Source organism: Aquarana catesbeiana, linkage group LG06, assembly GCF_042186555.1.
Source record: "Aquarana catesbeiana isolate 2022-GZ linkage group LG06, ASM4218655v1, whole genome shotgun sequence".
Taxonomy (NCBI): Eukaryota; Metazoa; Chordata; class Amphibia; order Anura; family Ranidae; genus Aquarana; species Aquarana catesbeiana.
This window is the reverse complement of record NC_133329.1, coordinates 248,565,158-248,590,654: the sequence shown is the minus strand read 5'-3', so window position 1 is coordinate 248,590,654 and position 25,497 is coordinate 248,565,158. Positions and strand designations below refer to the sequence as shown.

General features: G+C 43.3%; 1 protein-coding gene across 4 annotated transcripts in view; it reads left to right on the top strand.

The window, feature by feature from the left end:
• Positions 1–25,497, top strand: part of ANKRD44 (ankyrin repeat domain 44) — a 232,672-nt gene that overhangs the window by 152,529 nt on the left and 54,646 nt on the right. For all 4 annotated transcript variants that reach the window (XM_073633150.1, XM_073633149.1, XM_073633148.1 and 1 more), the window contains exons 17-22: positions 3,779–3,850; positions 7,329–7,530; positions 17,044–17,131; positions 20,419–20,536; positions 20,779–20,995; positions 21,104–21,191. In XM_073633150.1, coding sequence (XP_073489251.1) covers positions 3,779–3,850; positions 7,329–7,530; positions 17,044–17,131; positions 20,419–20,536; positions 20,779–20,995; positions 21,104–21,191 — 785 coding nt within the window. The remainder of the gene's footprint in view (positions 1–3,778; positions 3,851–7,328; positions 7,531–17,043; positions 17,132–20,418; positions 20,537–20,778; positions 20,996–21,103; positions 21,192–25,497) is intronic.

The window sequence follows — 25,497 nt, the reverse complement described above, 5'->3', positions numbered from 1 at the left end:
ATAAAAAAAAAAAAAATTTCAGGTTTACATCCACTTTAAATGGGCACTCATCAGAGGAAGAGGAGCAGGAAGCACTGGTGGGGGGAACCGAGAAGGGGAGAATTGAGGATGCTCTGTGCAAAACCATTGCACAGAGCAGGTAAGTATAACATATTTGTTATTTTAATAAAAAAAAAAAAAAAAAAAAAAACAAGCTTTTACAATCACTTTAAGCATATTGTGTTTGTCTATTGATGTGACTTAGATAAGGATCAGATCACATTTTATTTCAAATTAGGGCAAAAAAAAAAACGGTTAATTTTAAGGGGTTCACATACTTTTTCTTGCCACCGTATATTTCTTTCAAAATGTGGTTTTATATAGTAAAGCTGAAGTTTAGTAAAACAATAAAAAAAAAAAAAGCATTTACACTACAGCTTTAGTTACAATACTTACCTGTAATGTCCCACAATACACTGGCTGCTGGATTCTGTAGAAATCTTCACTGCGGGCCTGCCCTGTCCTCTTCCTGGTGCTGAACTTCCAGCACTGTGGGGGTCACTGTGGGGGTTAACAGCCTCAGGTTTCCAAGGTCAGCTGCAAAAAAGATAAGCAGACAGGAACACGCCCACTCCCTCCCTCTCCTTCTTTTTAGAAAAATGATTTCACTGATTACAAAGCCTGTAACATGATTTGTGAATGGGGGAAAATCTGAATAGTCACAGGATTTTGTCCCCATTCATAGATGGTGTTACAGGTGGTGGAATCAGAACTTTTCTCAATAGAGTAGAGAACAGGAGGGGGCGTGTCCTTGTCCTATTATTCTTAGTGAAGCTGAGCCCAGAGACCCAAATCTATTAACCCCCACAGCGTCAGAATGTTATCAGCAGAAGGAGAATAGGGCAAGACAGCAGTGAATATTTCTACAGAATCCGGCAGCCTGCAATGGTGGAAGATACTTCATTACAAGCTGTAAATTTTTTTTTTTTTTTTTTTTTAACTAAACTTCAGCTTTAGGGTACTAAATATAATATAAGTGATATTGTGGAAAAGATGACTTCAATAAAGTCATCATATACCTTCTGTGTAACACTTTGCCTGTCCCAGACTGCCTGGGCCTCTCCCAGAGTGTCTCCAGTTTCCCATAGTGGAGTTGGGGCACATCCTTAACCCTTCATCCCACAATGCAAAGCTTGTGCTTGAGTCACCTATCTGCAAGCTTAGGATTTGCCACTTGGGGGTGTGCAGCTCACTATGCAAATACAGACTTTGATTAAGTCAGTACAAGTAAAACCTTGGATTGCGAGCATAATTCATTCTGGAAACATGCTTGTAATCCAGAAGACTCATACAGTGGCTTGAAAAAGTCTTCATACCCTTTGAAACTTCCCACATTTTGTCATGTTACAACCAAAAACTTAAATGTATTATATTGGGATTTTATGAGACCGACACAAAGTGGCACATAATTGTGAAGTTGAAAGAAAATGATAAAGGTTTTCAAAATTTTTTACAAATAAATACCTGAAAAGTGCGGTGTGCATTTGTATTCAGCCCCCTTTACTCTGATACCCCTAACTAACATCTAGTGGAACCAATTGCCTTCAGAAGTCACCTAATTATTAAATAGAGTCCACCTGTGTCTAATTTATTTTCAGTATAAATACAGCTGTTCCTTGAAGCCCTCAGAGGTTTGTTAGAGGATCTAAGACCCCTTTCACACTGGAGGTGTTTTTCAGGCGCTACAGCGCTAAAAATAGCCTGCATAGCGCCTGAAAAAAGCCTCAGCTGGCAGGGCATCACAAAAAGTCCTGCCAGCAGCTTCTGTGCAGCGGTGGAGGAGCGATGAACTGCTCCAGCCCATTGAAAACAACAGGGCAGCACCGCCATACTGCCGGCAAAGCGGGCGGATTTAACCCTTTTACAGCCACTATCGGGGGGGTTAAAACCACCCCGCTAGCGGCCGAATAGCGCCGCTAAAACGACGGTAAAGCAGCGCTAAAAATAGTGCCGCTTTACCGCTGACGCCTGGGGCGGCTCAGTGTGAAAGGGGTCTTAGTGAACAAACAGCATCATGAAGGCCAAAGAACACACCAGTTAGGTCAGGGATAAAGTTGTGGAGAAGTTTAAAGCAGAGTTAGGTTATAAAAACATATCCCAAGCTTTGAACATCTCACGCAGCACTGTTCAATCCATCATCTGAATATTGGAAGAAAAAAGAGAAGATGGATGGAGCCAAATACAGGGCAATTTTAGAAAAAAACCTGTTAGAGTCTGCAGAAGACTTGAGACTGGAGCGGAGGTTAACCTTCCACCAGGACAACAACCCTAAATATACAGCTAGAGCTACAATGAAATGGTTTAAATCAAAGCATATTCATGTGTTAGAATGGCCCAGTCAAAGTCCAGACCTAAAAAATTGCTGTTCACAGACACTCTCCATCCAACTTGAGAGAGCTTGAGCTATTGTACAAAAAACAATAGGCAAAAATGTTGCTCTCCAGATGTGCAAAGCTGGTAGAGACATCTCCAAAAAGACTAGCAGCTGTAATTGCAGGGAAAGGTGGTTCCACAAAGTATTGACTGAATACAAATGCACACCACACTTTTCACATATTTATTTGTAAAACTATTTTGAAAACCATTTATCATTTTCCTTCCACTTCACAATTATGTGCCACTTAGTGTGTGTCTATCACATAAAATCCCAATGAAATACATTTAAGTTTTTGGTTGTAACATGACAAAATGTGCAAAATTTCAAGGGGTATGAATACTTTTTTAAGGCACTGTATATCAAAGCGAATTTCCCCATAAGAAATAATGGAAACTCAGATGATTTGTTTCACAACCATTTATTCATAAGTCCTTCAGTTTATAGTCTATATAAAAAGATTATAGCAATGTAATAGGTTGTGTAACCATAAAATGCCCAACCACAAATTGCAGCCTCCAGAAGGGGATTAGAAGCAAAATCCAGCAGGAGCTACAGAGTATAAAAGAGAAGAGAGGCACCTCTAAGTGTAGCATTCTGGTTACATTTAATGAAGGTACAACATTTAGCAACTCACATTGATGATTAAAAGAGGCACATCTACGTATGCAGGCATCCAAGTTAAAGCTGTCCACATAAAACATAGACCATCCTCTGCACCGCCAGCTCTCTCCACTGTCAATCTGTAATCATGAACAGGAAGACTACCCTGCAGTAGAAAGATCCAAAAGCGGGGCTTGAAGCACTCGTGGAGCACAGCGTGGAAGGGATGAAGTTGATGGCGGTGCAGAGGATGGTCTATGTGGACAGCTTTACCTGCATACTTAGATGTGCCTGTTTTAATCATCAACCATGTGAGTTGCTAAATGTTGTACCTTCATTAAATGTAACCATACTTCTACACTTAGAGGCGCCTCTCTTCTCTTTTATACTCAGTTGTGACATGATGCTACTTGTATATCAAGACATCACTTGTCACATTGCTCAACACTCTGAGACTAAGTTACTCTCAATCCAAAGTTTTACTGTATTTGTATTTTGAGAGGGCTCCAGGTGGCGCTGGAGAGCCATACTGTAACTTGAAAGATATGAGCTCATACAGTCAACTGTCTGCAGCAGCTTTTAACTTATTTAACTTATGTTACCCGCCGGGTAACCTGTCTAATATCAGTTGCCCCATGGAAGAAATGCTGTATGAGATAATCAGACATTCAGACATTTTTATGTTTGTTTATGTTTTGTGTGTAGCTCTGCGTTTAATAATTTAAGACATTTTACAAAATGAACACAAACCTTTCTACTTAGCTGCTAAAAAGAACTGAAGATCTCACTGATGTTGCAAACCCTCCAACTACGAAAAGCCCTTTACACTTGGCGGTATGTATTTTAAATGTCTACTTTAATGATTGTATGAGGTTTTTTACCTAAAAGGGAACCTTAAAGTAGAACTAAGCCTGCAGAAACTGTACCCATAAAAGGCAGGTAGAGGGCAAATCACTACTCAACAGTATTGCCTGTGGTCCTCTTTGGCTAACATTTCTCCTTTCCTGACTCACCATGCTTTGTTCTGCACTTTTACTGTGTGTAGGCAGCCTTTTTGGTAGAGGTGGGGCTTTGCTTCTTCATCGCAGAGCCTCCAGCAGGGAGAACATTGAGCATCACAGTATTGATATCACCAAAACTCATTCCAAATCACCGAAATTCCGGCGCCCGAAAATTGTGTTTTTGGGATTTTGCCGATAGAGAAAAAGGTGCCGATAATTGCACCAAATCCACACGATTTTGCTGCAATTTTACCTCGATTTCACCATGATTTTTCTGTGCTTATGGGTCATGTGACTCAAAGATCGAATCTAAAAACGTAACACGGGTGCGTTATTGATGCTTTCTTGCTACGTTTTCAATGCATTTCAATGAGGAGGCGCATTTTTGGTGCTGTGTTTTTTTTTAACTGACCAAGAATGCAGCAAGCAAGATTTTTAACATCACAACTGAAGCGCAACGGACCAATGTAAAGACATACATGGAATTTAAAGGGATGCATTTTTTCTTGAGTTTTTCTAGCACTAAAGGTGCCAATAATGGCCGACGATACATTCATATTTATTTAAATTCATGATATTAATTAAAAAGTCAAATACAATACAATTATATAAAAGAAAGTATATATTTGTTTAAAACTGTCATTTTCGGTTTTCGGCCAAGTGCATCCTGGATTTTTGGTTTCGGCACCAAAATTTCCATTTGGTGCATCTCTAGTACTTGTAATATTTTTTGGATATGCTTGTAAATGTTATCAGCTTAACAGTAATATGATAATCCATAACAGTAGATATTATTAATGTGTTCCATTTTACAGGCTTTCATTCTTCCCTAGTAGTGATGCACAGTGGTTGCGCATTAACATTCTCTCATAAGCTCACCATACTAGTCACAATCTTAGAATCTTTATACAGTCTCCTTTAGATTTACCAAACCTCTAAAGTAAAAGGATATAAGCAGTTGCAGTTAGCTAGTCTGTCACTAGGTGGCTCTGTACCAGAATAGTGCTGGTAACAAAGAATAGTGTAATCAGGTGCTAGGTCCCTTTTTGTTAAAGCCCTCCTGTAGTGATGTCATGGGTGAGTCAGTGCCCATATATAAGATCGATTGGGAAGAGCCTTAATGCAGTTGGGGCATGGGAGCCTGAGACCCGACTATTCGGCAGATGTAGTCAGCAATTGGAGGCCCTGGACAGGGCTGGAGGGCAGAGAGACCTGCACCCAGAGGCGCCAGCTGTAGACTTCCTTACCCTTATGGTGGTGGAGGCTAGGGCGGGTTGCAAAAGGCCTTATGGGCCAGGGCAGGCATTTCCTTGAGTGAGGCTTTCCCCCTAAAGGAACTGGGAGAGGTGTATCCAGCTAGAGGTGTCTGCCTTTATCCTATCTCAGAGGAACTATCAGCAAGGAACAGTGAGTGGACACAAACAGCCTAAGGTGACCCAGAACCTCTGATTGAGTACTAATGACACAGGTGGAGGGAGATTGAGTTAGGGAAGATGGCTTGCTATATGTGCTGGTGGATACTTTCACATGTGATTGCTGCAGATGGTCCACTACATATGACTGGCAATGTACTGTCAAGTGACTCTGGATAGTATGTCAGTGTGATGTGATCGTATTTGCCATCTTTCAACTACCACCAGCAAAGTGCAGCAATACTATTTATGTGTCGACATTCCTTCTTTTGGCATATAAAGGTTAATGGCCAGAAATGTTGTGAGCAGGCCCCTAGCATGGAGAGGGCACAAGATGGCAGAGGGTTAAAGCCTTAAGCAGGTGGGTAGTTGTCCTGGAAGAGAAGAAGCGAGGCACGGACTTGTGCCCCTGGCACCTCTACATAGCCATTCACAACCCCCCTTACAAGGACCTACCTAACTATGCAGTCAATTTGTATCCACTCAGGCAGGCCTTTGCATACACAGTTCTTGGTAGATCTATAGAGATCCGATTGTAACATGTGTAGTGAGCTTTAGTGAAGGGTAGTGTAAATAACTTAGATTTTACTTTAGCAGCTGTTGATAAGGAGCGTGACAGAAGTGAAATACAGATAGCCACTGGAGGGAGAATCTATGAATCCGTGTATGTATTGCAATAACAGAAATATGATAGCGCAAAATTCTCAACCTGAATGTCAAGAAATCCTTTTGCTAACTATCTTTAAACGTCTTTTTATCAAGTAGCAAATTAAAAAAAAATATATATATATATACATTTGCTACACAAGCCATATTGTAATAGAATGGTATTAAAAATTACCTTTCCTTTTTAATCTGCAACATTGTAATTTTATGTAAAATTCAATACAGTATGGCAGCCTAGGGGCCGTCTGTACACAGTTGACGTACATAATTTCCTAAGAAATTGAATTTCCTGCTTGTGTGACTTTTTCACTAATTCTCTCAGATATCTACACTAAGATGCAAGTTCAATTTTAGGCATCCTCTACAAAAAAAAATAATTTTCGGTGACATCAAAAGAACAATACACGTACACCAGCTGATTCATAATGATAAAGTCACTTCCATTCAGAATCAGTATGCACAATTACATAATTAAACAGCTTTTTCTTCAGAGCAAAAACAGGTAGGATTCTGCATCACATTTTGTTAAAATCCTTGCAATGTGCTTGTTTGTTTTCCTCAGCAAGGATTTATTCTTTGAAGGTAATTAAAACTGGACATGGATGAATCGAACCCCTGCTGAACTGGCTGAATTTCAGTCCATCTATGGCTGTTCCCATTTAGGAGGAGTCGATTTAATGATCTACTCCTATCAAATGGGGCTGTTGGAAAACTTTTGTTTGATCAGCACTGCTGCAGTGTTGATCAGTGTATTCTGACAGTGGGAAGTCCCCGCTGTCAAAATACAGTAGCGTTTGACAGACAAATGAGGAGGAAAGAGTGACAAAGGTACTTTGTTCCAAAAGAGGCAAAGACACTCCAAATTAGGGACAGTTGGGAGGTATGCATATAGCACATTGCCAAGCTACTCTGTATATGTCCACTCTTTGTACAAGGGTACAATTCTGCTAGCTCAACAGTCTTTCAGTGTGCTATGTAAATTGCTAGGTGCCATATGGAGGGGTGTTGAGGTTAAATTCCAAATGAGGTACTTACAGTGTGCAGAGAGCAGACATATTATAAGTGCAGCCTGCCAGTGTGCTAAATGAATTGTGTCAGTGCATATGCTTCAGTTGCTTTGAAGGGGGGGGGGGGGGGGTGGCATAACAACAAACATTTGAGAACCACTAATTTATTTTGTTAGCAGATTATTTCTCAACGCATTTTATTAGTATTTCTATTATCTCTATTTAGGCATACAATGGACATCATCAAGCTTTAGAAATACTGCTTAACAATTATGCAGATGTTGATATTAAAGATGAAAAAGGACGAACACCACTGGATCTTGCTTCTTTTAAAGGGCACACAGAGTGTGTTGAAGTTCTTATTAGTCAGGGAGCTTCCATTACTGTGCATGACTCAGTTACTCAAAGAACTCCATTTCATGCTGCTGGTAAGTTCTGTTTATTCTTCATTATATGATAAAGTCACATATGCATTTTAATGGCCAAACTTGTTAAAAGCCTTGACACATGTGGAGTTCAACATTTCCTTTAAAGGATATCAAGAAAACACAGATTCCTCATAGAGTTTTAAAACTGAAGGGTGCCAGTAGTGGTGTGGATGTTCTTTTAAGTTGTCTTGACTTTTATATACACTTTATGATTAGTAAAATATATCCCTGGTCAGCAAATCCCTGTGGTTAATGAAATACAACAGATAGATCCGAGCAGCTTTGAAATGCAAAGAAGAGCGGTGTCGTAAAACATGGTTTTACTGGCACAATTTTCAATTTACTCAACAATATTACAATCTTCTTTCCCCGAATGTCACTAAATACTGGAGCGGAGGAGAAATCACAATCCCTAAAATCCTTCAATCCCCTGGTCTCCTCACCCTACCCCCCTCCAGTGTTATTTTCTCTTCTTCTTCCTCCTTCTTAAATATGGTTTATTACCTTCCTACCCTTTACTCAGTTGTTTTTACCTTTCTTCTAAGGCCTCATGCACACTGAACATTTTTACAGCAGCTGTTTTTAGCTTCAGATGTTTTTTTCTGCAGCCAATAAACTCCACAGCATGTTATCATATGTGTCAATGCACACATAGGCTGTTATCAGCAGTTTTAGGCAGGGGCGTTTTCTGGCTGGAAAAAAGCCCAGAACGGGGGCATGGTCTGGACATGGCGGCAGTGACAGTTGTGTATTGCTAGAGCTCCAGCCATCTCTTCAGCATTTTAGTCCTTTCTATGCAGCTATACCTCTCAGAATGAGTTCAGCAAAGCGGAGGAAGGTGAAGTCTCCAAAAAGCCTCTCCCCGGTCTGAGATTCAGCATTTCTTCCTTGGTTCGCACTCCTCTACATCCACGTGGCGTGCCCCTCCTGTTTCTCCTACCTTTTTGGCTGCATCCGGAGTCTTTATCTGGCTTCCCAGATGCCCTGGTTTCTCGTCCACTGAACTCTCCAAGACCATCTGCTACCTCGCCCTCTGTGCTGGGAGACCCAGACCTCAGGGCCCTTCTTCAAGCTCTTCCAACAAAGACTGACATGGAAGCACTAGTCCTTTGACTGGAGGAGGCACATCGAAGAGACTTGCACGCAGTCCAGGCTGAAGTACAGCAGCTCTCGGACAGAATTTCAACAGGTGAAGCATCCTTGACCTCCTTGGAGAACTGCATCTCACAGTTAGAACGAGCCCAGACATCACAGGCTGCCCATGTCACATCCATACAGCTGCACCTGGAGGAGCTCGAGGATCAGAGCCGCCGTAACAACTGCGGCTACGGGGACTCCCAAAGGCTACAGGACAAAAGTCCTTACAACCTATGGTCCTGGGGATATGCCAGTAACTTGCTACTTCAATACCTCCCGAGGACCTAGAGTTTGGTGGGGTGCACAGAGCTCTAGGACCCTGCTCAATGGACCCTAACAGACCCAAAGATATCATATGCTGCCTGCCCCGGTAATTCACATAAAGATCTCATCCTCCCCAAAGCGTGGGAGGTAGGTGAAATTGATTTTTATGGAGGGTTCTCTCTTTTGTTCTCTTTCATCCTAACAAGACCTATTTGCCTTCCTGGAGACTGACGCTTTCCCAAGTCCGAACTAGCTGCAACCCCTACTGAAACCAACAAGGCGGTTAACTCCCACCGGCCCTGGTCTCCCTCCCTCCTTTTATATAACTGTTGTTTTTCTTGTTTATAGTAAGGTAGTACTGCCTGAACATATGTTACATCTTCTGTGTGTTACATCTGATATAGAGCGCGCATTCTTGGGGGTTGCTCACTCCTGGGGTACATGCGGCCTGCTCCTGTCTCTACGGCACATCGTCCCTCTTGGGGGGATGCTGTGGCCCCTACCACTTTCCCTTCCTCCCACTCATTTACACCGGCATGCCAAGTGTGCGTACCACTCAGTTTTATGGCGGGGCGGAGGGAGAGGGGGATGGATATGATTAATAGTGGCTGGATCTCCAGGAGGGGTGTGTTCTCCACTCAGAATGCATGGCTGGGGCTGGGGCACCTCACTAGCAGCCTCTGGATATTATGACATAGCCTGATTCCAGGATGAGAGGCGTGGACCCTTAAGGGACTTTACACTGTCGTATTTGCCCAAGACATTAAAGCTGATGTGTGAGGTTCCACAGGTCTTTGGGCACCCCACTTCTGCACCTGGTTGGGAGGTATTTTGTTGGGGCATCTTTATTCTGGCCCCCCTGGAGATTTATTCTTATAAGAGTATTTGTTGTTTGCCTTCTCTCTGTTTTTTATTGATAAGTTTTCTAATGCTAGTCTATTGAAAATGTAATTGCTGAAGAGCTCTGGCAATGAGTCCTGCTCTTTGGCTCTTTCCAACCACTCCCCCACATATTCCTGCACTCACGTGGACCAGAGTGTTCAGTAATGAGTGCCTTTTTCTTTTTGTCTTATTAGACTACTTTTGCCAAGTTCTTTCTCTTTCTTCTCCCTTTTGTTTTTCTCTTTCTTTTTCCTTTTTCACTCCCCCCCCCCTTTTTTTTTCACTCCCCCCCTTTGTCCAGGTGTGATGGATGTGGTGTGCATCCCTTCTCTAAACACAAAGTGACTAAATGTTCCCGAGAAGCAGAGGATGCTTCTTAATGATCTCAAACGCTCTCATACAGATATACTGTAGCGTTTGTGCAAGAAACTAATTTTAAGGCAGGCAGACTTCCTTTCCTTCAGAACAGGTTCTTCCCCTGTGCATATCATGCCTCTAACCAGGAAGCAAAATCCAAGTGTGTTTCTATACTGATTTCAAGTCATATCTCCTGGTCTCTCTCGGACAAATGCTCTGATACAGGTGGTCATTACCTGTTTCTGAAAGGCCACATTGGCGGCATTAAAGTGACGTTGGCTACCATATATGCACCGAATGTTCACCAAGTTGCTTTCCTTTGTAAAACCCTCTCAAAGCTTGTGGAGTTTGCAGAAGGTAAATTGATCCTAGGGGAAGAATGTAATGTTTCTTTGGATCCTGAAGTGGACGCCTCTTCTGTTGCTTCCTCTGTTCCTCTTGGCTCCAGGAAACGTATCCTGCAAACTCTACATGACCTACAGTTGGTCGATGCCTGGCACGGAACGGGACTACACTTTCTTTTCTTCCCCCCACCAATTGTATTCTCATATTGACCTCTTTTTGATCCCTCACCAACTCCTCTCTTCTGTTTTGGATATTTCTATAGGACACATAACCTGGTCAGATCATGCACTGATTATGTTGCATCTATCCCTGTCTTCTTTAACTTGCTCCCCAAAATGGTGCTGACGCTTGAATGAAAGTCTGCTGCAGACGCCCGAAGTTCTAGCGGATGTCTCAAAAGAACTCACGGCATACTTTCAGCGAGTGACACACCAAATAGCGACCCTGGTATGGTGTGGGAGACTCACAAAGCTGTCATCCATGGGATCTTGATCAAACACGTGTAGCGCTGGTAGATTTGCAATCTACCACATGTTAGGTAAATTTAGTAAATTGTGCGTTAGGTAGGTTAAAGTTTGCCTCTGTTCCAGCTTGGCTGACGTTGTGTGTGTTTCCGTGCTGACCGGTGGGTGTCGCTGTTGCCACTGGTCAGGGTTGGAAAGACAGCATGTTGAAGCGTATGGATGCTCCTCTGTCCCCGAGACACGCTCGGTGGAGGTGGTCCTCCGAGTTGCATTCTGGGCGAGGGTATTTATGGGACAGACGCCATATTTTGGGGTTCGTTTTACAGCCACCTGCTGGCCCTCCTGGCCGACAGGTATGCGTTAAGGAGCTACCTCGTGGTCCTCCGTTCGGGAGGCCCACGATACAGCGGCGCAGGGGTGGGTCCAGAGGCTTGTCTGGAGCCTACCACCGTGGCCGAGGAAGGGTCCTGAGCTGTCGGTCCTGTGTGACGAAGCTGGACAACCGAGGAGATCCCAGGGGAGGACCCGTCTTGGAGAGATCATGTGGCGTGCTGGTCTATAGAGGGGCCTGGTGACTCGGTTGGAGGACATATCCAAAAGTAACTATACAGCATAGTGTTGCCGGCTCGGCTTAAAGGTTCAAGCACTGTGACTGACTTTTCACTGCAGAAAACCTATACATCCCGTGGCAGAGGATCGTATGGATTTTGTTTCCAAACAAGTCTGTGGCAGAGACTTTGATTCGTGCTGCGTGCTGGCTGCTAGACCGGTGAGAGAGGCCTATCCAGACGAGCAAGAAGTGTGTCCCACGAGGGGAGCGCATTTCAAATTTTGTCAAGAGAACCCTACCAGAGAATATTTGAGTTTCTTCTGCAAGTTTCCTTTCTACCTCTTTCCTGCTACTTCATAAGTCGTTTGTTTAATAAAGCATTGAAAATGTACTCCAGTGTTGGTGCGTGTGTTGTCCAGGAGTAAACTCAACGGAACCCTAGACCCGGTGCCGGTGAAACAGAGGGAAGCAGAGTGAAGGTAACAGATCCGCTTAAACCAGCAGCTCCACCGTGAGTTAGTGCTACACACGGATCCTGTATTAAGAAAGCTCGCAAAGCACAACTGCTGAAGTTGTTAGCTGACATCCAGGCTCTTGAACTGCAACATAAAAAGACACCTGTTCCCTCTTTGGGAAGCGATCTTGCTCATCTTCGCCGACAGGTTTCGGACCTCCTTCGTTATAAAGCCAAAGCGACTTTCCAATCATGCAGGAAATTGTACAACCTTTCTCCCTCTACTGCATTCCCTTCCTCAGTTGAGGACTACCTTTCCTCAGCGCACCTTTATCGTCTTTCTTCCCCCGTGGAGGTGGTCCTCCGAGTTGCATTCTGGGTGAGGGTATTTATGGGACAGACGCCATATTTTGGGGTTCGTTTTACAGCCACCTGCTGGCCCTCCTGGCCGACAGGTATGCGTTAAGGAGCTACCTCGTGGTCCTCCGTTCGGGAGGCCCACGATACAGCGGCGCAGGGGTGGGTCCAGAGGCTTGTCTGGAGCCTACCACCGTGGCCGAGGAAGGGTCCTGAGCTGTCGGTCCTGTGTGACAAAGCTGGACAACCGAGGAGATCCCAGGGGAGGACCCGTCTTGGAGAGATCATGTGGCGTGCTGGTCTATAGAGGGGCCTGGTGACTCGGTTGGAGGACATATCCAAAAGTAACTATACAGCATAGTGTTGCCGGCTCGGCTTAAAGGTTCAAGCACTGTGACTGACTTTTCACTGCAGAAAACCTATACATCCCGTGGCAGAGGATCGTATGGATTTTGTTTCCAAACAAGTCTGTGGCAGAGACTTTGATTCGTGCTGCGTGCTGGCTGCTAGACCGGTGAGAGAGGCCTATCCAGACGAGCAAGAAGTGTGTCCCACGAGGGGAGCGCATTTCAAATTTTGTCAAGAGAACCCTACCAGAGAATATTTGAGTTTCTTCTGCAAGTTTCCTTTCTACCTCTTTCCTGCTACTTCCTAAGTCGTTTGTTTAATAAAGCATTGAAAACGTACTCCAGTGTTGGTGCGTGTGTTGTCCAGGAGTAAACTCAACGGAACCCTAGACCCGGTGCCGGTGAAACAGAGGGAAGCAGAGTGAAGGTAACAGATCCGCTTAAACCAGCAGCTCCACCGTGAGTTAGTGCTACACACGGATCCTGTATTAAGAAAGCTCGCAAAGCACAACTGCTGAAGTTGTTAGCTGACATCCAGGCTCTTGAACTACAACATAAAAAGACACCTGTTCCCTCTTTGGGAAGCGATCTTGCTCATCTTCGCCGACAGGTTTCGGATCTCCTTCGTTATAAAGCCAAAGCGACTTTCCAATCATGCAGGAAATTGTACAACCTTTCTCCCTCTACTGCATTCCCTTCCTCAGTTGAGGACTACCTTTCCTCAGCGCACCTTTATCGTCTTTCTTTCCCCGTTTGTCATGACTTAGAGGCCCCTTTTACCATTGCGGAATGGCAAGTTGCAGTGAAAGCCACTAAACCCCGGAAAGCACCCGGCCCAGATGGGTTTACAGTACAATATTATAAGACCCTACTGCCCTTGTTAGGCCCCCATATGCTTAAATTGTTCAATGATCTAGGACAGTCCACTTCTTTCACTCCGGCTGCACTCTTGGCACACGTTTCAGTCATTCCAAAGGAGGGAAAGGACACTTCCATCTGTGGCAGTTATCAGCCAATCTCATTGCTCTAGACCTGAAGCTCTTTACCAGGCTCCTTGCCTCACTTCTTCAAACCCTGATGCCCCTACTGGGCCACTTAGACCATGTGGGCTCCATTCCCTCTCGGGAAGAGAGGGATAATACTATTAAAGCTCCACCGTGAGTTAGTGCTACACACGGATCCTGTATTAAGAAAGCTCGCAAAGCACAACTGCTGAAGTTGTTAGCTGACATCCAGGCTCTTGAACTGCAACATAAAAAGACACCTGTTCCCTCTTTGGGAAGCGATCTTGCTCATCTTCGCCGACAGGTTTCGGACCTCCTTCGTTATAAAGCCAAAGCGACTTTCCAATCATGCAGGAAATTGTACAACCTTTCTCCCTCTACTGCATTCCCTTCCTCAGTTGAGGACTACCTTTCCTCAGCGCACCTTTATCGTCTTTCTTCCCCCGTGGAGGTGGTCCTCCGAGTTGCATTCTGGGTGAGGGTATTTATGGGACAGACGCCATATTTTGGGGTTCGTTTTACAGCCACCTGCTGGCCCTCCTGGCCGACAGGTATGCGTTAAGGAGCTACCTCGTGGTCCTCCGTTCGGGAGGCCCACGATACAGCGGCGCAGGGGTGGGTCCAGAGGCTTGTCTGGAGCCTACCACCGTGGCCGAGGAAGGGTCCTGAGCTGTCGGTCCTGTGTGACAAAGCTGGACAACCGAGGAGATCCCAGGGGAGGACCCGTCTTGGAGAGATCATGTGGCGTGCTGGTCTATAGAGGGGCCTGGTGACTCGGTTGGAGGACATATCCAAAAGTAACTATACAGCATAGTGTTGCCGGCTCGGCTTAAAGGTTCAAGCACTGTGACTGACTTTTCACTGCAGAAAACCTATACATCCCGTGGCAGAGGATCGTATGGATTTTGTTTCCAAACAAGTCTGTGGCAGAGACTTTGATTCGTGCTGCGTGCTGGCTGCTAGACCGGTGAGAGAGGCCTATCCAGACGAGCAAGAAGTGTGTCCCACGAGGGGAGCGCATTTCAAATTTTGTCAAGAGAACCCTACCAGAGAATATTTGAGTTTCTTCTGCAAGTTTCCTTTCTACCTCTTTCCTGCTACTTCCTAAGTCGTTTGTTTAATAAAGCATTGAAAACGTACTCCAGTGTTGGTGCGTGTGTTGTCCAGGAGTAAACTCAACGGAACCCTAGACCCGGTGCCGGTGAAACAGAGGGAAGCAGAGTGAAGGTAACAGATCCGCTTAAACCAGCAGCTCCACCGTGAGTTAGTGCTACACACGGATCCTGTATTAAGAAAGCTCGCAAAGCACAACTGCTGAAGTTGTTAGCTGACATCCAGGCTCTTGAACTACAACATAAAAAGACACCTGTTCCCTCTTTGGGAAGCGATCTTGCTCATCTTCGCCGACAGGTTTCGGATCTCCTTCGTTATAAAGCCAAAGCGACTTTCCAATCATGCAGGAAATTGTACAACCTTTCTCCCTCTACTGCATTCCCTTCCTCAGTTGAGGACTACCTTTCCTCAGCGCACCTTTATCGTCTTTCTTTCCCCGTTTGTCATGACTTAGAGGCCCCTTTTACCATTGCGGAATGGCAAGTTGCAGTGAAAGCCACTAAACCCCGGAAAGCACCCGGCCCAGATGGGTTTACAGTACAATATTATAAGACCCTACTGCCCTTGTTAGGCCCCCATATGCTTAAATTGTTCAATGATCTAGGACAGTCCACTTCTTTCACTCCGGCTGCACTCTTGGCACACGTTTCAGTCATTCCAAAGGAGGGAAAGGACACTTCCATCTGTGGCAGTTATCAGCCAATCTCATTGCTCTAGACCTGAAGCTCTTTACCAGGCTCCTTGCCTCACTTCTTCAAACCCTGATGCCCCTACTGGGCCACTTAGACCATGTGGGCTCCATTCCCTCTCGGGAAGAGAGGGATAATACTATTAAAGTCCTTAACCTAGTCCATTTGGCCAAACACACTGGCTCTCCCTGCATTTTTCTGAGTACTGATGCAGAGAAAGCCTTTAACAGGGTGACCTGGACTTTCATGTTTGCGGCTGCAGCAGCACTTTGCCGGCGGTTTGGCGGCGCTGCCCTATTGTTTTCAATGGGCAGGGGCGCTTTAGGAGCAGTGTATACACCGCTCCTACAGCACTGCAAATTTGCGGCTTGCGGGACTTTTTTTTACCGTCCTGCAAGTGCACCGCTCCAGTGTGAAAGCACTCGGGCTTTCACACTGGAGAGACAGGAGAGGCTCTTTACAGGCGCTATGTATGCGCTATTTTTAGCGCTGTAGCGCCTGTAAAGCACCTCAGTGTGAAAGTAGCCTGAAAATAGCCTTAAATTCTATATATTCAAATAATTTTACTGTGAGAACCAGGACAAGCTTTATGTTTTGTGTTCATTTTTTTGTTGTTTTCTTCATTTTTTGTCAAAGTCATTTACATAAATGAGAAACATTAGCTCAGCACCACATGGTTATTAAAACATATGGGGGGTTATTTACGAAAGGCAAATCCACTTTGCACTACAAGTGCAAACTACAAGTGCAAAGTGCACTTGAAATTGTACTGAAAGTGCACTTGGTAGTGCAGTCACTGTAGATCTGAGGGGGACATGCAAGGAAAATAAAAAACAACATTTTAGCATGCACATGATTGGATGATAAAATCTTTAGAGCTTCCCCTCATTTCAGATCTACCCCTCAGATTTACAGCGACTGCACTTCCAAGTGCACTTTCAGTGCAATTTCAAGTGCACTTTGCACTTGTAGTGCTAAGTGGATTTGCCTTTCGTAAATAACCCCCATGGTCACTTTGTTATAGTCACCTTGTTACCATTCTCTTGAAAGTGCAATACAGGGGGTCCCCGGGTTACAAACAAGTTAGGGACTGTAGGTTTGTTCTTAGGTTGAATCTGTTTGTAAGTCGGAACAGGTACATTTTTTAAGTGTAGCTCCAGCCAAAAAAAATATTTTTAAGCTTTTTGGATAGCAGGAAAGGGTTATCACCCCTGTAACATTTGTTTTGCTATGTGTGCCCCTGTTTAGAAGATGTTACCTCACTTTCTGTCCCAATGACAATTGGATTTGGAAAATTTTGGGTTGTTGTGGAAACAAGCCTTGGTGATAAAGCATCAGTGGAGGTACCTTTTCCCCATTATAGCTCTTACAGGAGTGAATTTACCTTCCTAGGGGTAGATTTCCTCTCACTTCCTGTTGTCTCCCTCTGTTTGTAAGTAGGAGTTGTTTGTAAGTCGGATGTTTGTAACTAGGGGACCCCCTGTACATGTAGATTTTCCATATAAATAATATTCAGAATAATATCTGTACTTTTTGTTTTCTCCCCTTAGTTATAAATGGACATACCTCATGTTTACGTTTATTACTTGAAATAGCTGAACAGACTGAAGTTGTAAATGTGGTGGATGAAAAGAAACAGTAAGCAGTAAACACACTTAGATTAATAACTGACTTATGAATAATTCACTATATATAATGATTTATCTTTTGTGAAATGTATGTGTGCTGCTGTATTTCAAATTTCCTGCCAGCTAACTAGTAGCCTTAGACTACATTTAACCAGGGCATTTATGGGCATACAACTCATTTTTGTGGCAAGAATCCGCAGATTTTTGCAGCTGTGATCGCAGGTGTACAGTATGTGAATAGGTGTGGATGGGATGTCTGTACAATGCAATGACAGGCTGACAGGAGCCATGGCTGTTCACATACTGTAGGTATGTCTGCAGATGCAGCATAACCTGCAGTTAGGGACAGATGTCCGACCCTGGATGAAGTCTGTTCCTTTGTCTCTGTTGCTAATTACATGAAACATTACCACAATAACATAATAACAAAAAAGAGAAAAAGTTGCTGAAAGGTGTTTATGCTGTAGATACCTACAACAGCTTGTAGTGCCCCTCTCTGCTCGAATGTGCCCGAGAGGGCGAGGTGCGTGGCACAGAAACAGTGAATTAAAATGAGTGGAGATGGGTAGAAGAGAAGTCCTCTGACCAGCAGGAGTGAGGTGGATGGGAGGCGCTGTGCCCAAAAGGAGGAGGGAGGTAGTATGAGGAGGAAGTTTAAGCTTGAAGATGCTATGAGAAGGAAGGGGGTCTGTGACCTGGGAGGTAAGGTAGGTGGTAGGGAGACACAGTGACCAGAGAAGGAGGTGGTGGGAAGTGCAACAGAGGCACAGTATTACATGTGCTTCTGTTTTACTGTAATTCCAAAAGTGGCTAAACAGAAGTTATTTTATTAATAAGGATATAGCGCTTATTGTTTTCTGTAATTTGTCTTGTTCATCATGACATCAGTAAACTGTGGTTGCTATAAAAAAAAAAAAGCAGCTTGAGACTTGGTGACAGCTTTGCCAATGTTTTGCAAAAGCATACCGGGAGCTTGATGTTCACATTGGGGTTGATTTACTAAAACTGGAGCGTGCAAAATCTGGTTCAGCTCTGCATAGAAATGAATCAGCTTTCAGGTTATATTGTCAAAGTTTCACTGAACAAGCTGAAGTTAGCAGCTGATTGGCTACCATGCACAACTGCACTGGATTCTAAGTGCTCCAACATTAGCAAATCAACCCCATTGTTCCTTTACAAGCTTAGGCCCCAGTTCTTGTTTACGCTTGCCGTGAAAATAGGTGGTTGAGCCGTGTTACTGCCCCCCAACTGCCACCTTTAGCCCACATTCACATCGAGCCGCTCTGACATGGGATTTGACATGTCAAATCGCCAGCTATTGCCGGCAATGGCACCAGCCGAATTGGTGCGACATCGACTTTGTGGTGCCGCACTGATTCCCAAAAGGAGTTCCTGTAGTACTTTTGGGGTACTTCGGGGGCAATTTGAATAGACATCTGTGCATGAACCCGCGCAGATGTCTGTCAAATCGCCCCTGAAGTCAGACTGCAGCTTTAGCTGAACTCGCTCAATTTTAAACCTGCCCTCAATGTGAACCTGGGCTCAAGCTGCAAAGGCAGCTGGATGGGGATATACACATGCCATGGCTGCAATGCTTTGTGGCTGTGGCAAAAATTATCCACTTGCTGACCGCCCACCGTGCATTTACCTAGTATGTGATCTGATACCTCCGGGTCTGGAGCACACGTGCGTAAACACAGCGAGAGCCCAGCTGCGGGTATCATGGACTCATGGTGTCTGCCAGCACCTGCCGATTACACAGTACACAGGCCGAACGACAATCTGCATAAGTAAACAAGGCAAAATGCCATTCTGTCAAAGAGAAGGTATTGATCCTGTGTTTCTGCAAAGCAGGAACACGGACCTTTGCCTTCCCCTAATCAAAGCACCTCCCACACAGTGAGTAAGCACAGGCTAGGCACACAGTTAACCCTTTGATCGCCCCTGATGTTAACCCCCTCCCAGCCAGTGTTATTAGTACAGTGACAGTGCATATTTTTTAGCACTGATCACTGTATTAGTGTCACTGGTCCCCAAAAAGTGTCAAAAGTGTCAGTTAGGTGTCCAATTTGTCCCCCCTGTTAAAGTGATGGGACCGGTCCCCCTACAACTACAAGAGGCCCGATGGTTGCAGACACCCCACTGGTCTGATAAGGGGGAGTGGTTGTTTTTGCTGCTGGAGACATAGCTGTGTCCAGCAGCACCCCCCCCCCCGGTTATCAGATCGTCTCAGGGTGGGCTATAATATAGATGATAACCGGGGGGGGGTGCTGCTGGACACAGATATATATATGTATATAAGATATAGCTGTGTACACGACAGCAGTAAAAACAACCATCCCCCTCTTAGCACTCCTTCTTACCACAGCAGCTCTGGGCGGCTCAGGTGTGCCCCCATTGCAAGAGCTCACCTAGGGCTCCGGCGGCAGGGGACAATCCCAGCTCAGGGCCAGGGCGGGCGGCTCAGGTATACAATACACCTGGGGGTGGCCAAAGAGGACACGCAGCAGAGAAAATAAGTGACAGGTTCAGCTCAGCAGAGCAGTAGTGGGAGGGGAGGACTCGGAGGAGGAAAACAGAGACCAGGAGCAGCCGTGGCACGCACCAGATGTGTTCAGGCTAAAAAAAAAAATGCCAAAGGGTGCCAGGGCTTTCGCCACCCTTGGGATGGTGCCACCCCTCTGGGGGGTGTCACCCGGGTGTGGACCGCACCCCCGCACCCACGCCACTGAAAACAACTATTTATGGCAGCTTTGCTACACAGTTTGGGACCTGTGTTGTTAAATTTACAACAGTTCCCAGCAGCTTCACACATGGGCATGTCCTCAGTGAGGAAGCACTCCAGGATGTAAAAGGTACACCTTAGATTCTTAATTGGTTAATTTGTAATTTTTGGAGCTCCATTAGTTTGAATATTGGAAAAAAAATGATATTGTTATTGTGTGGATTGTTTCATTTTTGGTGCTTTAGAGTACCTAGGGTCAGGGCTGGTTCTAGACTATTTTGCGCCCTAGGCAAGACCAGCTACTTGCTCCACCCCCCCCCTCCCCCCTCCAAAAAATAAAAAATAAAAATAAAAAAATATATATTAAAAAAACATATGATTTGCAGTCCAAGTCCAACTACTGTTACATTTCTACATGTACAGTATATTGATATATTGATTAAAACTATCAGTTGGATACCTGTGAATGTTTGTGTGAATCTATGTTTATGTTTTAAATTGTTTTTTTGAGTTAGATGGGAGATTAAAAAAGAATTTTGTTCTGCCTTCTGTATTTTTTTTTTAACCAACAGAACACCTTTGATGCTCGCAGTTGAATATGGGCACATTGATGCTGTTTCCTTGTTACTTGAAAAAGAAGCATCAGTAGATGCAATGGATATATATGGATGTACAGCTTTGCACAGAGGAGTAAGTTCATTGTGTTTTGTAAAACAATTTAAACAATTAAATACAAACAAATACCAAACATCTGTACTGCTTATGAAAATTCATACAACACCACTTCTTATCCTGCAAAACAATGAAAAATTATTTAAACAAAACTCCATGGTGATACATTAATTCTACCTACATTTCTTGTGTGTGAATGTTTCCTGTTTCGATTTTGCAGTGTACACCAATCAAAATATAATTGTGACATTTATTCTTAGGTAATGACAGGCCATGAAGAATGCATTCAGATGCTACTGGATCAGGAAGCATCGGTATTATGTACAGATCTAAAGGGACGGACGCCGCTTCATTATGCCGCTTCTCAGGGACATTCTACACTGCTTAGTGAATTGTTGCAGATTGCACTTTCAGAAGAAGACTACAGCTTCCAGGACAATTACGGGTATACGCTTTTGCATTGGTCATCATATAACGGTAAGTCAAGCATGTAAATGTGAAGCTCAACAAACACAGATATGTTTGTGCTTTAACATGTATCAAAACCCTTCCCTATTAATCCCTATTAATACTGTTTTTCTGCAGGCAATGAAAATTGTTTAGAGGTACTTTTGGAACAAAAGCCTTTCCGTAATATCAGTGGAAATCTTTTTTCACCTCTACACTGTGCAGTGTATGTATTTTTAAATCTCGTTTTTTTTTTCTACAAAATACTAATGTCATAGTAACTCTTTAACATAAACATTAACAATCACAAGTATTCTGTGAAGTGAACCTTTTTTGTATAAGGATTCTTTGCAAATAATTTAATAATTTAGTCTAATATAACATTGGGTGTAAATGTAATGAGGAACTACCAAACTACAAATTTCACAATTTAAAATATGCAGAATATATATGTGCAGTTTAACTGGCAGTATATATGTAACTCTGGTGAGTTATTCTTGTGATTTACTAGACAAAGCCACATTACATAAAATTTACAAATGCAGGTCTTCCCTTTCCCATGTTACCTGCCTGCACATTGTACTATAAATGAACATTTTCACACTTCTAGGGTCTTTTTGTGGTCTCCTCCTCTCCTACACTTTTTAAATAACCCCTTCCTCAGCTACCAGCTTCTTTGTGTGACCTATTTATAATTATGTTTTAACAGCTCCACTCTGATGCTTAGAACAGTTTACACCATCAGTCACGTTCTCAAACTTCTAACTGTCTCAAACTTCATGGAACCATGGGATTGGATACATCTGTAGAACAGTTTGTTTATTGTTTAACACATTTCCATACCTCCTATCATGTTCTGAACTCTCAACATCTGCCTTGTCACATTCCATGTTGATTGGATTAAGCCGGTGACTGAACTACCCATTTGGCTATAAATGGTTCCTGGCATTCATAAGGACTGCTACTAGCTATACAATTACCTATATAAATGAGAACCTTCTCAGAAACCAACAATTACTCTGCCTCACAGGAATTCAACATTGGTAGCAGGATGTGACATACAAGCATATCTGCAGCTAAAAGGGATTTTCAAGCAGAAAATATATAAAAACCACTGTACACAGGTGTCTTAAGGGGTACTGCTCACACACATGCTCTTAAAACACAATTCACAATGGAAACATTAAAATTAGCATAGATTATGCGATATATGGCCAAACATGTGTATACCAATAATTTACCCTTACTGTCCATTCCATACCATTCTGAAACCATGGTGTTGCCCCTCACCTTTGCAGCTACAACAGTCTCCACTCTACTTGGAAGGCTTTCCATAAAATATTGGAGTTTGTCTGTGGGAAATTGGGCCAAATTAGCCAAAACAACATAAGTGAGTTACCGATCTTAGATGAGAAAATATGATACACGTTCAACATTGCAATTCACCCCAAAGATGTTTATGAGGGCTAAGGTCAAGGCTTTGTGCAGGTCACTCGATTTCCATCCATACCATACTCATCCTTATCAAACCATGTATTTTTAGACCTAGCTTTGTTCACTTGCTTGTCATCCAGGAACAGAGAAGGACATTTCTTGAACTGCTGCCACAAGGTTAGAGGCGCACAATATTCTAAGATGTTGCATTAACAGTACATTTCATTGGCTCCCTTGAACTCAATAATTTGGAGCAGTGTCCACATACTTTCTGTCTGTAATGGTAGGTGTAAGAGTAAGATGGTTGTAAATGTTTGGCTATAGGGTGTATAACTATTACTGTAGCCCTTTGCAATTAGAACCAACTAGCTACACAGCCATAGTAAGTGCACCAACAAGGATGTGGTTGAAGGTTTTGTAGGCCAAAGTCTTTAAACAGGAGCTTCATCTTATCTACCTAAAACCAGATTTCAATTTTCTAATAATTGTCCCCCGTATGAATAAGACATATGTACTAGTCCATGGAGTCCAACGTTGTCTATTTTGCCGGAGTTTTAGCGGAATGCTCTTTGCGCCGCTCTGCTCCCATGCCTCGATCTTGAAATGGGATCCTGCGTATGCAAAACCATACCGCAGGTCTTGGTCAGGTCTATTTGACCTGATTATGCAAAAAAATGATATCCCAATGAGCAGTAAGAGATGTTTCCAAAGGCAGAAATTCAAAGGTTTGTACTCACTATTATTCATGGGCAAAAAATAAACAAGACATTGGAGGCTGGTCATTGACCTAAAAGTATTATATTAGTAGATTTGCAATATACTGTATATATATTTCCATATTCCAATGCAGCCAGATTTTCAGTGTTATCAATGTTTTTTCAAAATTGGGGAAGCAACCTTTCAGTTCCGCTGCTTGCCCATTGGGCTAACCACCTCTCCTTATGTTATTTACAAATGTAATCTTAAGAAAGAAGGCGTCCACATCTACCATTATCTATTTGCCCTTGATTACAGGTATGCCTTTCTTTTGGTCAAGAATCAAGTTTCTTCTGAGACTTCTGTCAAAAAGAGTCAAAGTCATAGCGATAACCTTACTTGTCAAACCACCCTTGATTTTCCTTCCTGTTACAACTGAATGTGAAAGAGGAATAGAAAAAGACTACCGCGCTACATGTACATACAGATTATGGAATTTAAATAAACAAACCCCAACAAAATCATTAAAAAACATGTGAAGGAATATAAATTAACAAAATCAATAAATGAAACTAGAGCAGCCGCTAAAAGTGGGATACACACACTAAAACAGTCAAAATAAAAAAAAAGCAGCGCTGTGAAAGTAAATTACTTGAGGGTTAGCCTATGGGTGAACAAATTGTGAAGTGAAAGTAACCTTGATATGTGTTGATATGAAATACACAATATGAATTTAGAAATTGATCCCATAAAACATTGATCTCAAAAAAAAAAAAAAAAAAAAAGAAGAAAACACAAGAAACAGTCCGAATCTGTGTCCCGAACAGATGGATGAGATGATGTAGGGAGATGTGGTTAACAATCCCGGTTGACAGGTAGAAGTACAATTGGATAAATTGAGACCTTCACCGCACCACTGTGAAAAATAATCAGAATGCGCGCTTACCAGAAGGCAAGCTTATAGGAGCTTGCGACCTTAACCCGGTCAGGGCCTTTCATGGACTGAAAATACCAAAGCACCACTTCTGCTTTAAGGTAAGTACACTGTCCGTCAGATACCAGGAAATCATTCAATCAGGGAGATATTACCCTTCAGCTAAAGATGGTTCTCACAGGGGGTATTCCAAAAAAGAAAAGGGCAACATAGCGTAATCACATTGACGTCTATGGGAAATCTTGGTCAGCTTGACATGGCACCGGTCAGCTTGACATGGTTATGCCTTGCTTGATTCTGGCACAGCAGGGGTTAAAATCTGGTAAAGGGTCGATCAGCCTGGGGTGAATATTTCATATTTGTGAGAAATGCCAGAGCCCACCATCCACCTGACCGACCCTTTACCAGATTTTAACCCCTGCTGTGCCAGAATCAAGCAAGGCATAACCATGTCAAGCTGACCGGTGCCATGTCAAGCTGACCAAGATTTCCATAGACGTCAATGTGATTACGCTATGTTGCCCTTTTCTTTTTTGGAATACCCCCTGTGAGAACCATCTTTAGCTGAAGGGTAATATCTCCCTGATTGAATGATTTCCTGGTATTGTTATGGAAATGATTAAGAGCTCCAATCGAGCCCAAGGTTATCTGCTGCTGTCTCTAATTTGAAAGTGTTGATATGCATGCATATAAAAGTAAACACTCTGAGACACGCTCAGCTCCGTTACTTCTTACACTTCTAAGTTATTCAAGGCGGTGCTAATGTTTTATACACACAAATACGTCATTGCTATGTTAGTCTAATAGGTACATCTCATTGGTTAAGATAGAAAAAGAAAATGGAGAATCTTCATAACGAGGTCTGGCTGATCTTGGTTTTATCTTCAGTTCCGCGTTCTTCTGATGTGTGGGATGTAGGGGGTACCCGCCATCTTGAGAAAATATAGGAACAGAGCAAACCTGTATACTTATATAATGAGTAAGGAGAAAAATATGTATGCACATAAGAAAATAGACATTTTTAGATTACTATTATTATTATTTACATCACATTCCTTCACAATCCCCCCTAAAATGACTATTTTCTTTTTTCTGTCCCTAATACTAAAGTTCCCACTTTGGCCTGGCCCTTCTCCTCAGCAACTCTTTTAGGCTGTATATAGAATTGGGCAGCAACTGTTCACTTCCCTCCTCGATACAGCTGGAGAGGTGCAGTCAGGCGCTATCTATCCCTAAAACCCTATAGGATTGTGAGATTATGGACAGGGAGTGACTGTAGAGGAGTGAAGGGTTTGTCATCTTCCATCATAAGGGGGTCCTCTTCTTCTTGGTGGAGAAATGTAGGTGTGCTATTGTCTACAGCCTTGCTCATTAACTTTTTACGAAAGGTAGAATACAGCATACAATCAGGGCTAAAAGAACCAGGATTATTAATACCCTTACCCGTATCTGGGCGAGCACCTTCTGC